Source organism: Blennius ocellaris (genome assembly GCF_963422515.1).
Source record: "Blennius ocellaris genome assembly, chromosome: 16".
In the NCBI taxonomy this organism is placed as follows: domain Eukaryota; kingdom Metazoa; phylum Chordata; class Actinopteri; order Blenniiformes; family Blenniidae; genus Blennius; species Blennius ocellaris.
This window is the reverse complement of record NC_137665.1, coordinates 19,182,342-19,194,333: the sequence shown is the minus strand read 5'-3', so window position 1 is coordinate 19,194,333 and position 11,992 is coordinate 19,182,342. Positions and strand designations below refer to the sequence as shown.

General features: G+C 49.9%; 1 protein-coding gene across 1 annotated transcript; it reads left to right on the top strand.

Moving 5' to 3' along the window:
- Positions 1-6,252: 6,252 nt before the first annotated feature.
- Positions 6,253-10,132, top strand: cyb561 (cytochrome b561; the record flags this gene model as incomplete). Its single annotated transcript, XM_080510823.1, has 5 exons — positions 6,253-6,457; positions 7,568-7,666; positions 7,750-7,853; positions 7,936-8,093; positions 8,506-10,132. 5 exons carry the CDS (start codon positions 6,253-6,255, stop codon positions 8,696-8,698), a joined length of 759 nt encoding a protein of 252 aa, XP_080366949.1. The 3' UTR covers positions 8,699-10,132.
- Positions 10,133-11,992: the final 1,860 nt, after the last annotated feature.

Genomic DNA, 11,992 nt, shown 5'->3' with positions numbered 1-11,992 from the left:
CAATAGTTACTCTAGAGCTGCACCCAATAGTTACTCTAGAGCTGCACTCAATAGTTACTCTAGAGCTGCACCCAATAGTTACTCTAGAGTTGCACCCAATAGTTACTCTAGAGCTGCACCCAATAGTTACTCTAGAGTTGCACCCAATAGTTACTCTAGAGCTGCACCCAATAGTTACTCTAGAGCTGCACTCAATAGTTACTCTAGAGTTGCACCCAATAGTTACTCTAGAGCTGCACCCAATAGTTACTCTAGAGTTGCACCCAATAGTTACTCTAGAGCTGCACCCAATAGTTACTCTAGAGTTGCACCCAATAGTTACTCTAGAGCTGCACCCAATAGTTACTCTAGAGCTGCACTCAATAGTTACTCTAGAGCTGCACCCAATAGTTACTCTAGAGTTGCACCCAATAGTTACTCTAGAGCTGCACCCAATAGTTACTCTAGAGTTGCACCCAATAGTTACTCTAGAGCTGCACCCAATAGTTACTCTAGAGCTGCACTCAATAGTTACTCTAGAGTTGCACCCAATAGTTACTCTATAGCTGCACCCAATAGTTACTCTAGAGCTGCACCAGAGCAGAAGTGCACCTCAAGAGGAGGAGGTGGAAGAAAGAGGGGAGGTAGTGGAGGAGAAGGGAAGGAGAGGATGAGGAGGATAGGGGAGGAGGTGGAGGAGGGAGGAAGGAGAGGAGGATAGGAGAGGAGGAGATTGAGGAGGAGGGTAGGAGAGAAGGAGGAGAGGAGAAGGTGGAACAGGACGGAAGGAGAGGAGGAGGAGAGGAGAAGGTGGAACAGGACGGAAGGAGAGGAGGAGGGAAGGAGAGGAGGAGTAGGAGGTGGATGATGAAGAAGAGGAGGAGGAGGAAGGAGAGAGAAGCAGAGACAGAAACAGAAATAAGAAGAAAGAGCTATTCTGGGAATGATGCTGTTGCCATGGAGACACTCCACAGGTGCCTTCTGGGTATTTTCTTTGAAGGACTGCTGATTGGTGCAGAGCTTTGGAGCAGGCGGCCATGGATTGATTGACAGAGGTGAAGGTCAAAGGTCATCCTGCAGTTTCATGTTTTCCTCCCTCAACTTCTTCTTCTCCTCCTCCCTCACCTCCTTCTCCCCCTCACATCCTGCATCTCCTCCTCCCTCACCTCCTGCATCTCCTCCTCCCTCACCTCCTGCATCTCCTCCTCCCCCACCTCCTTCTCCCCCTCACCTCCTGCATCTCCTCCTCCCCCACCTCCTTCTCCCCCTCACCTCCTGCATCTCCTCCTCCCTCACCTCTTGTGTCTCCTCCTCCCTCACCTCCTGCATCTCCTCCTCCCTCACCTCCTTCTCCCCCTCACCTCCTGCATCTCCTCCTCCCTCACCTCCTGCATCTCCTCCTCCCTCACCTTCTTCTCCTCCTCACTCACCTCCTTCTTCTCCTCCCTCACCTTCTGCCTCTCCTCCACCCTGACCTCCTTTCTTCTCCTCCTCCCTCACCTCCTGCGTCTCCTTCTCCCTCACCTCCTTCTCCCCCTCACCTCCTGCTTCTTCCCCTCCCTCACCTTCTGCCTCTCCTCCCTCACCTTCTGCCTCTCCTCCCTCACCTCCTGCCTCTCCTCCACCCTGACCTCCTTCTTCTCCTCCTCCCTCACCTCTTGCGTCTCCTCCTCCCCACCTCCTTCTCCCCCTCATCTCCTGCTTCTGCTCCTCACTCACCTCCTTCTTCTCCTCCCTCACCTTCTGCCTCTCGTACACCCTGACCTCCTTCTTCTCCTCCTCCCTTACCTCTTGCGTCTCCTCCTCCCTCACCTCCTTGTCCCCCTCATCTCCTGCTTCTGCTCCTCACTCACCTCCTTCTTCTCCTCCCTCACCTTCTGCCTCTCCTCCACCCTGACCTCCTTCTTCTCCTCCTCGCTCACCTCCTGCGTCTCCTCCTCCCTCACTTCCTTCTCCCCCTCACCTCCTGCTTCTTCTCCTCCCTCACCTCCTTCTTCTCCTCCCTCACCTTCTGCCTCTCCTCCACCCTGACCTCCTTCTTCTCCTCCTCCCTCACCTCCTGCGTCTCCTCCTCCCCACCTCCTTCTCCCCCTCATGTCCTGCTTCTGCTCCTCACTCACCTCCTTCTTCTCCTCCCTCACCTTGTGCCTCTCCTCCACCCTGACCTCCTTCTTCTCCTCCTCCCTCACCTCCTGCGTCTCCTCCTCCCTCACCTCCTTCTCCCCATCATCTCCTGCTTCTGCTCCTCACTCACCTCCTTCTTCTCCTCCCTCACCTTCTGCCTCTCCTCCACCCTGACCTCCTTCTTCTCCTCCTCGCTCACCTCCTGCGTCTCCTCCTCCCTCACTTCCTTCTCCCCCTCATCTCCTGGTTCTGCTCCTCACTCATCTCCTTCTTCTCCTCCCTCACCTTGTGCCTTTCCTCCACCCTGACCTCCTTCTTCTCCTCCTCCCTCACCTCCTGTGTCTCCTCCTCCCCACCTCCTCCTCCCCCTCATCTCCTGCTTCTGCTCCTCACTCACCTCCTTCTTCTCCTCCCTCACCTCCTTCTTTTCCTCCTCCCTCACCTCCTGCGTCTCCTCCTCCCTCACTTCCTTCTCCCCCTCATCTCCTGCTTCTTCTCCTCCCTCACCTCCTTCTTCTCCTCCCTCACCTTCTGCCTCTCCTCCACCCTGACCTCCTTCTTCTCCTCCTCCCTCACCTCCTGCGTCTCCTCCTCCCCACCTCCTTCTCCCCCTCATCTCCTGCTTCTGCTCCTCACTCACCTCCTTCTTCTCCTCCCTCACCTTCTACCTCTCCTCCACCCTGACCTCCTTCTTCTCCTCCTCGCTCACCTCCTGCGTCTCCTCCTCCCTCACTTCCTTCTCTCCCTCATCTCCTGCTTCTGCTCCTCACTCACCTCCTTCTTCTCCTCCCTCACCTTCTGCCTCTCCTCCACCCTGACCTCCTTCTTCTCCACCCTCACCTTCTGCCTCTCCTCCACTCTGACCTCCTTCTTCTCCTCCTCCCTCACCTCCTGCGTCTCCTCCTCCCTCACTTCCTTCTCCCCCTCACCTCCTGCTTCTTCTCCTCCCTCACCTCCTTCTTCTCCTCCCTCACCTCCTGCGTCTCCTCCTCCCCACCTCCTCCTCCCCCTCATCTCCTGCTTCTGCTCCTCACTCACCTCCTTCTTCTCCTCCCTCACCTCCTTCTTCTCCTCCTCCCTCACCTCCTTCTCCTCCTCCCTCACCTCCTGCGTCTCCTCCACCCAAACCTCCTTCTCCTCCTCCTTCACCTCCCGCTTCTCCTCCTCCCTCTCCTCCTTCTTCTCCTCTTCCCTCACCTCCTTCCCACTCTCCACCTTTAAGACTGCCATCTCCATCCCTTGGCTCGTCGTGTTTGCCCACTCGCTCATCGTCTCCACCCCTTATCACGTTGTCTCCTCCCCCTGGCTCGTCGTCTCCACCCCTTATCACGCTGTCTCCACCCCTTATCACGTTGTCTCCACCCCTTATCTCATCGTCTCCACCCCTTATCTCGTCGCCTCCACCCCTTATCACGTTGTCTCCACCCCCAGGCTCATCACCTCATCTTTCTCCAGATCCTCCTCACAGTGACCAACTCCTCTGGCGTTGCCGTGGCAACGACCTTCACACCATTGCTGTTCATGGCTTGTTGTGGTGTTGCATCAATTTAGTTTATTCACTTATCATGGAGCTAAATCACTTCGAATCAATTCTAGATCACAGGCACACATGCACACATGCGCACGCACACACACACACACACACACACACACACACACACACACACACACACACACACACACACACACACACACACACACACACACACACACACAGGAGGCGGATCTCTCCAGGACTTCCTCAGCAGATCAGGCAGCGCCTTCAGCACGCAGTGAGTATTTCCCCCTCTTCATTAATCTCTCATGACTCTCATTATTCCCACATTATTCCCTCATTATTCCCTCATTATTCCCACATTATTCCCACATTATTCCCACATCGTTCCCAGTCCGGCACCTTGTTTCTGATCGTCAGCTCGAGCTGACAGCGGCTGTGAACAGGTGACAGGTGGCGGTTGCGCTCCCTCCGTGCGCCTTTAGCGGCGAGCGCGCCGAGGTCCGGGTCCGGACCCGGAGACTCTGGAGAGTCCGGAGAGTCTCTGCAGCGCTCCAGGATTACATCGCTGATAAAAATGAATCATGAAGACTCTTCTATCTCATGTCCTCATGTAACTCCACACACACACTGCTGTTTCCTGGTAGGCAGGTATACACACACTCACACACACGCACACACACACACACACACACACACACACACACACACACACACACACACACACACACACACACACACACACACACACACACACACGCGATCATCAGCTGATTAATGGTGGAAAGTGTAAAGAATTGGACGGAAAGTGATTCTTCACGTCATTTCTGGGAACAAACAGCTTCTTTCTTTGTTTCAACTCCACAGAAGAAAATAACATAGAGAACTGTGGTGAAATATCAGACTAAAACGGCTTCTAATAATTTGACAAATTCAAATCAGTACATGTACTGTGTGTGGTATCAGTATATATATTGATATCTCGTTGATTTTTGTCTCGTCTTCATCGTGCTTTTATATCACTATTGTATTTGTATCAATATTGTGCCACTACTCTATTTTTTATTACCCCAGTATCGTACTCTGGAATTATGTCCTTTTGTATTGTTATCACTGTTATCATTATTATATCAGTATCCTAGTGTCTTATCGTTATTTTATCACATAGCATCATATTGTATTGCAAGCATATCTGTGACTTGTGGCTATTGTATTGATTTGCTATTGGTATTGTCTTAGTATCAGATCTATAACATATTGTGATTGTCTCGGTGTTAGCCTCCAATCCCTGATATGGCCCCAGGCGAGTGCTTTGCGCAATGAGTAAATAAGTGATGAGTGAGCTGTGTGGCTGGTCCACGTCTTTTAGTTCTTTTTATTAAAAAAACAAGAAAAAAAGAAGTGCACAACAAAAAGTGCAAAGTGCACTGAAAGATTGAGGAGTGTGGCTTCTCCAGCAGCAGAACAGTGAATGATGTAAAAAAAAAAAAAAAAAAAGACGCCTTAAATACAATTACCTCAACCGGGTGAAACCATTAAAAACTCCATAGGGGATATAAGTTAACGTTAGGGTCTAAAACCTAAGTTAAAATCCTCCAAACCAAAACCATAACTATAACTTAATGAAAGAAACCCTTATTAATAAATACATCTAAAAAGCAAACACCTAAATAATAAACTCAATCCTAAACCCTACTAAAACTATGTACAACACACCCACTTGCTCCTCCTCTGGGTTCAGCCCGGAACCTTCTTTAGCGGTGTCAGTTCTAGGGGGAATCTTTTACTCGGACACCGGCCTGAACACAAGAGATAGTAAGTGGAAACTCTCCTCACACACCACCCAACTCCGTCACCCACATCTTAAAACATTCACTTCACACACATCAACAACTAAAAGAATCAGCCAGTCTCAAATACACTTATACTGCTCAGTATCAGTACTGCTCAGTATCAGTACGGTTCGGTATCGTCTCTACTGCTCAGTATCAGTACGGTTCGGTATCGTCTCTACTGCTCAGTATCAGTACGGTTCGGTATCGTCTCTACTGCTCAGTATCAGTACGGTTCGGTATCAGTACTGCTCGGTATCAGTACTGCTCGGTATCAGCACTGCTCGGTATCAGTACGGCTCAGTATCAGTACGGCTCAGTATCGTCTCTACTGCTCAGTATCAGTACTGCTCGGTATCAGTACGGCTCAGTATCGTCTCTACTGCTCAGTGTCAGTACTGCTCGGTATCAGTACTGCTCGGTATCAGTACGGCGCGGTATCGTCTCTACTGCTCAGGATCAGTACGGCTCGGTATCGTCTCTACTGCTCAGGATCAGTACGGCTCGGTATCGTCTCTACTGCTCAGGATCAGTACGGCTCGGTATCAGTACGGCGCGGTATCGTCTCTACTGCTCAGTATCAGTACGGCTCGGTATCAGTACGGCTCGGTATCAGTACGGCTCGGTATCAGTACGGCTCGGTATCATCTCTACTTCTCAGTATCAGTACTGCTCAGTATTGTCTGGTCTGGACGTCTGCAGTCCAGATGCTCAAACTCAATTGTGAGGGTGGAAAGTGACATTATGGACCACGTGAGGCGGCGCCTGTCTGATCTAATCTGCTCTGTCGCCTGAAGCCTCTCTGCTCCTCTTCCTCAGATCATGGACGAGTCGACCCCCCGTTACCGCCGCCCGGCTTTCGCCGGCCTGGTGGGCGTGTCGCAGGTCCTGGGCCTGGCGTCGGTGGTACTGACCGGCGTGTGGATGGGGCGGTACCGCGGCGGCTTCGCCTGGGACGGCTCGGCGCAGCAGTTCAACCTGCACCCTCTGTGTATGGTGCTGGGCCTGGTGTTCCTGCAGGGCGACGGTGAGTCTCGCTCCAGACCAGGTGGTCGGGTCACGCAGAGCCAGCACTTCATTTCAGTGTCGGTATTGGTATCGTCACTCAGAGACAGAGGGACACTCGGGCCACATCCACACCAGGCAAAAAAAACAAAAAAACCTTCATCCATACCGCACTGTGAATACAAGGCTTCAGGACATGTAGTACACACGCCAGGCCTTTAGGGGCGCTGGGACTCACCAAACACACCACAAACACAGAAGAAGACAGAGCACATAGAAATTTAGAAGCAGACACCTGCTCATAAACCCATTTATAACTCTAGTTTTATAGGTCTATGGCCCTGCTCCTACTGCTGTTAGCGTCATGTAACTTAGACTTGACCAGAGCTTGTAGTCCCTGATTGTTGTGGTTATTTAATGACATCACAGACCGCGGTGGGGGGAGGTGGGGGCGATTACGTCATCATTTTTCCACAGATGGTGGTCTTTATCGACTTCACAAGCCGGGGTTTTAGAATTTCCCCACTCTGGGAGTTGAGTTAAAAAAAAAAAAAAGAAAGTATTTCTGACTTTTTGGGTTTTAAGCAGGAGGTGTCAGGAAAGTCAGCGCAGGGAGGACTGGCTTGTGGCGGCCAAGCGTTCAAAGCGAGGTCACTTTTTGATCCTTTGATGTCGGATCATGGTGAAGCAGAATTCACCAAGCGTTAGATTGTTCACCCACTGGTAACTGGTAACGTGAGTTGTGTTTAGACCGTCGTGAGACAGGTTAGTTTTCCCCTACTGATGTTGTGTTGTTGCAATAGTAAGGCCAGTGGGGGCATAGTGCCCCTCCCCCCAGCCCACCAGCTTCCCCCCACCAGGCCACTGTGAGATCCTATCTTCCGCCAATGCAACCGTGTGTGGGGAGAGCCCCCCCCCACCCCCCCTCAGCAGTGCCATACCCGAGTGAGCATGGCCCCTGCATGCATTAGCGGTTAGCGGTGGCCTGGGCGTTCTACAGCAGAAACCTGAAGGCCGGCCTTACCCCTCAAGACCCCACGTGGCTAAGTGTGGATTAAATCATGGGTGGTGCCACGCTCCCTTTATCTTCTTCACCTCCTTTGTCAGGTCTTGATGTTTCCCTCTCTTTCAGCCATGCTGGTCTACAGAGTGTTCCGTAACGAGGCTAAGAGGAGCGTGAAGCTGCTGCACGGCGTCATCCACCTGCTCGCCCTCATCATCAGCATTGTCGGTCAGAAGCAAACAGTCACACGCTTGCTGTGGTTTCCTCTGCACACGGTGAAGCTGGAAAACGTCTTTCAAATGTGTGCGCAGGTTTTGTAGCCGTGTTCGATTTCCACAAGGCCGCCGGGATCCCGGACATGTACTCTCTGCACAGCTGGTGCGGCCTGGCCACGCTCGTCCTGTTCTGCCTGCAGGTACGCTCACGCCCCGCCCCCCCCCTCCGCCCCGCCCACCTGGCCCATTGCCCTGCAAAGGCTAACACTTGCTTTCCTCCAGTGGGTGATGGGACTGGTCTTCTTCCTGTTTCCTGTGGCGTCTTCATGGCTACGAGCTGCGTACCTGCCCCTCCACGTGTTCTGTGGCCTGGTCCTACTGGTGATGGCGGTCGGCACCAGTCTGCTCGGCATCACGGAGAAGCTCCTCTTCAGCATCATGTACGTCTCAATCAGCTCCTTTCGCTTGGTACCAGGACGGACGGGTTGACTTTTTGAGTTTACTGAAACCAGAGTGAAGACAACATTTCCTGTTACCTTTTTTCCAAAATGGCAGGATTCTTTGTAAAAGCCTGTTGTCTCAATCAGAACTGTGTAAACTTAGATATCTGAATCGGGAAAGAAAGATTGGCATCAAGCAACACCGGGGTTCTGATCTGGTTCTGTGGTTTTTATGACATTTGAAAAAGGTGTTGAATGTCAGTTGCTGGATGTCGGTGAACCAACAGGGGGGCGTATGCCTTTGGTTCTGTTCTCGTTATGTTTGCTCAGAGCAGATATTGACGGTCTCAGGACTCACGATGGCCTCGTAGGTCCATGACATAACTGACTTTAGTTTACTGTTCCGCTCCAGGTCCACGTACTCACAGTTTGTTCCCGAGGGCGTTCTGGCCAACGTCCTGGGGGTGCTGCTGCTGAGCTTTGGGGTCGTCCTGGGTTACCTGCTGACCAGGGACGAGTACCGACGCCCCCCCAACCCGGAGGAAGAGTCTCTGTCCGTCCACTTCAAGACGCTGACCGAGGGTGGCTTGCCGGCCACGCCTTGATGTCGCCTCCAACAGGAAACGCTTCTCGGAGTGGTGGGTGTGGTCAGAAGGTGTGGTCATAAGGTGTCTGACTGACACTCCAGCTGACCACAGTCACCCAGCTGCCGTCTTGTCTGTATCGTGTCTGATTCTTGTACTTTGCCGGACTAATTTTTCTTCACGTAGCAGCAGATGATCTGCCGTTGTGCCTGTTACAAGTCCGTTGTTTCGTAGTTTGTAGAAAATAATTAGCCTTAAGATGATTTAAAGGACCTCTTTAAAACCTACTTTGTGCCTGAAAGATCAACTAAAATCTCCTGATATGTGGGTTGGAGCCAGAAGCTGGGTTTGGGTCAGAAGGGTTGTTAGAAGGGACCCTGGTCTGTGCCTGGTGGATCCAGGAAGGAGTCCTGGGAGCGACACACCAACCGTCAGCCTCTTTCACACTAAATTAACAATGAAAAACCTCTTGAATGAAACTTCATGCTTTTAATAAAAAATTCTTTAGGGTGAATGTGGTTGGTGGTGGTTCAGATTAGCAGCCTCTCCTCCGTCAGCCTGCTCCAGAGCAGCTGTGGCTACAGACGTAGTTTACCTCCATCCACTATGGAGGGAATAAATAATGGAGAGGAGAAAAAAGGCAGATGTCAGACTGTGCTCCAGTTTGTAATTAGGAAAAACCCCCCACCTCAGGCACATTTGAAGCATCAACACAGGGATTCCAACCGAGCTCTGATTTTTTCCAAGGTGATTTCAATTTCGCGTAAACGCTCAAGAGTCGCGCCTTGCATACCCTTGAGTTCGTTTATCGCACGAGTCTGAGCGTCCAAGGCTCGGCACAATCCCTCGGTGACGACGGGGCAGCCTTCCCAACGCAGCTGCCCGCGTCTTCTCAACTTTGCGACAGATCGGAAAGTAGCATACCTGCCATCATGAGTCCAGGTATGTAGACATCCTCCATGTCCTCAGTGGAAAGAATGGCCAAACACAAGGACCTCCAGGAGTCGAGCATTTATACTGCGGCGAACGTCCCATCAGGACACGCGGGCTCTCCCTTGTCCGATCGTTGTGTAGCAAAAAAATTGGACGATCGCATTGAGAGAGCGGCTGATCAATTCCATGGTTCCAGTTTGGTTGGGATGGAGAAAAAGGAAGCGTTCGCCTTCATTGAGTGCCTGAAAAAACAGTCGACTACACTGATTTTTTTTTTTAACCCTTTAATACATTTTGCTTGTTTTGTTCATTAACCTTTATAGTAGTTATATATGTTAGTATATGTATGTTAGTATTACAGCAAGTTTAGGTTCTTAGTGATTTCAGTCGATTCAGCTGTTTCAAATATTTCACCCAGTTTGGATTTTGGCTCCAATAATGAAAATGAGGAGATTTTAGTTGTTGGATCTGTTGTTCGCTGCTTCAGCCGCTTTTACCTTCGTAAAGACTTTTAATGTGAAAATAAACTTCAAAACAAGACAACGTCCTCTTTGTTCATGTTTGATTGAATGAAAGCTTCAGGGGACCACATGTGGGCCCAGGTCCAGGTCTTGGTCCAGATTCAGATTCAGATCCAGGTGAGGGTTAGGGCTACTATACACTGTACTATGTGGACTAGCTAACATGCTATTGTGTGCTACATAAAGAAGATAACATACGAATGTGCACTGTGACACCACGCTCCTGCTTTTCAAGCTTTTAAACGCTTTTGAATGTTAATGCCTGGCTAGTTAGCTTAGCAGATTAGCATGTGAGACCAGATTCCAGGTCAGGGGGAGTAACCTGTGTCATTTTCAGGTAGATAACAGGTAGTAGCCGAGCATGCTAGTTAGCATTCTAACAAAGGTTGTTCGATTGAGCTAATATTTGCCGGGTGGCCTAAAGGGGGGGCTAGGGTAACGGGTCACTAGCTAATTAGCTGGGTCCCGCCCACTTTTGACCCCACCCTGGGGTTACAGGACCAATGCTGAAAGTGTCTTGCTTTGCTTTATCTAAACACCATCCATGCCCACTGTAGTAGATCCTTATCTATGGAAACCAAACAAAATCAGGGTTTCAGTTGAGCCCATATGCCACGAGCTACATTAGAGTTTAGTTGGCTTTCAAAATAAAAGCCCCCACATTTTTAAAAATAAGTTATGTTAAAACCTTCAAAATTTATATTTGATCAATATTTAAAGGGCCAGAGGGAATGATTGGCCCGACCCCAACGGGCCAGAGTCCTGGGCGCAGGGTCCTGAGCAAGGCTGCTTACAGCTTTAATTAGGGACTAAATCCAACAGGAAGTGCACAACTATCCTTTCAAAATAAGATTTTCACCCAAAAAAGCCCCTCACGCTAATGCTATCTCCTCTGCTAATGCTATCGGCTTCAAAATACTATTAAATGACAGAGGAGACTCTCCTGTTCAATAATCTAGGATCACTTTTTTGACTCGAGTGGTTTTGTTTTGATTAGCCGTCAAAGCTCCGTACGCCTCCACCCTCCTCTCATTCAAGTACATGGGAAAACCAAAATGTCTAATCAAAAACAGCCATGACAGAACACACCAAAAAAGTTCTGACTATGGCTAAACCGGGATTCTGAGCGACCAAATGAGCAGATCAGACGCACGACAAGAACAAGACAATGTGACACGTGTGGGGAAGTTTCCAGAAAACCTTTTTGATTTCACCTGACATTTACCAAGTCAGATGGAGCAAAATCGTGTGTGTCAAACTACGCCTCCTAGTGTCTAAAGTTTTTCGTCTGACTGTTTCCAAACTCACACAGACCAAAAGACGACATATTTACCTCTCAAGAAATGGTAATTTTATCAAAATATTTGCCCGAAAACTGTCGATTCACAGGACCCGTTACCAAAATTTGTTGATATAATCTGTCCTCTCATCAACTGCAGGTGGTCACAACTCTGCGGTGTAATTCGACACCTGGGATTGCGCAATAACTACCGGATTTTTCTATAAACAAGTTACCATGCTAATGTGCGGTTTGAGGACGAGCTAACATGCTACTGTGTGTTGCATAAAGCAGCTAACATGCTAACATGCAGTTCATGGACAAGCTAAGATTCTAATGTGCGGTTTGCGGACTAACTAATATTTAGGGTTCGGGTTTAACCCCAATGTTAAAAGGGGGCTGGCTAACGGTCAATTAGCATTTATAATAAACACTAGTTAGCAGTGTTGTCGTGGCAATGAGTCGGGGTTTTGCATAAATCAGGAAGATTCCTACTTCGTAACACAAAACACCTTGATAAAAAACGAGCAAAGGTAAAAAAAAATCCTGACACGATGTTCAAAAGAGATCAATGTCTTTTGG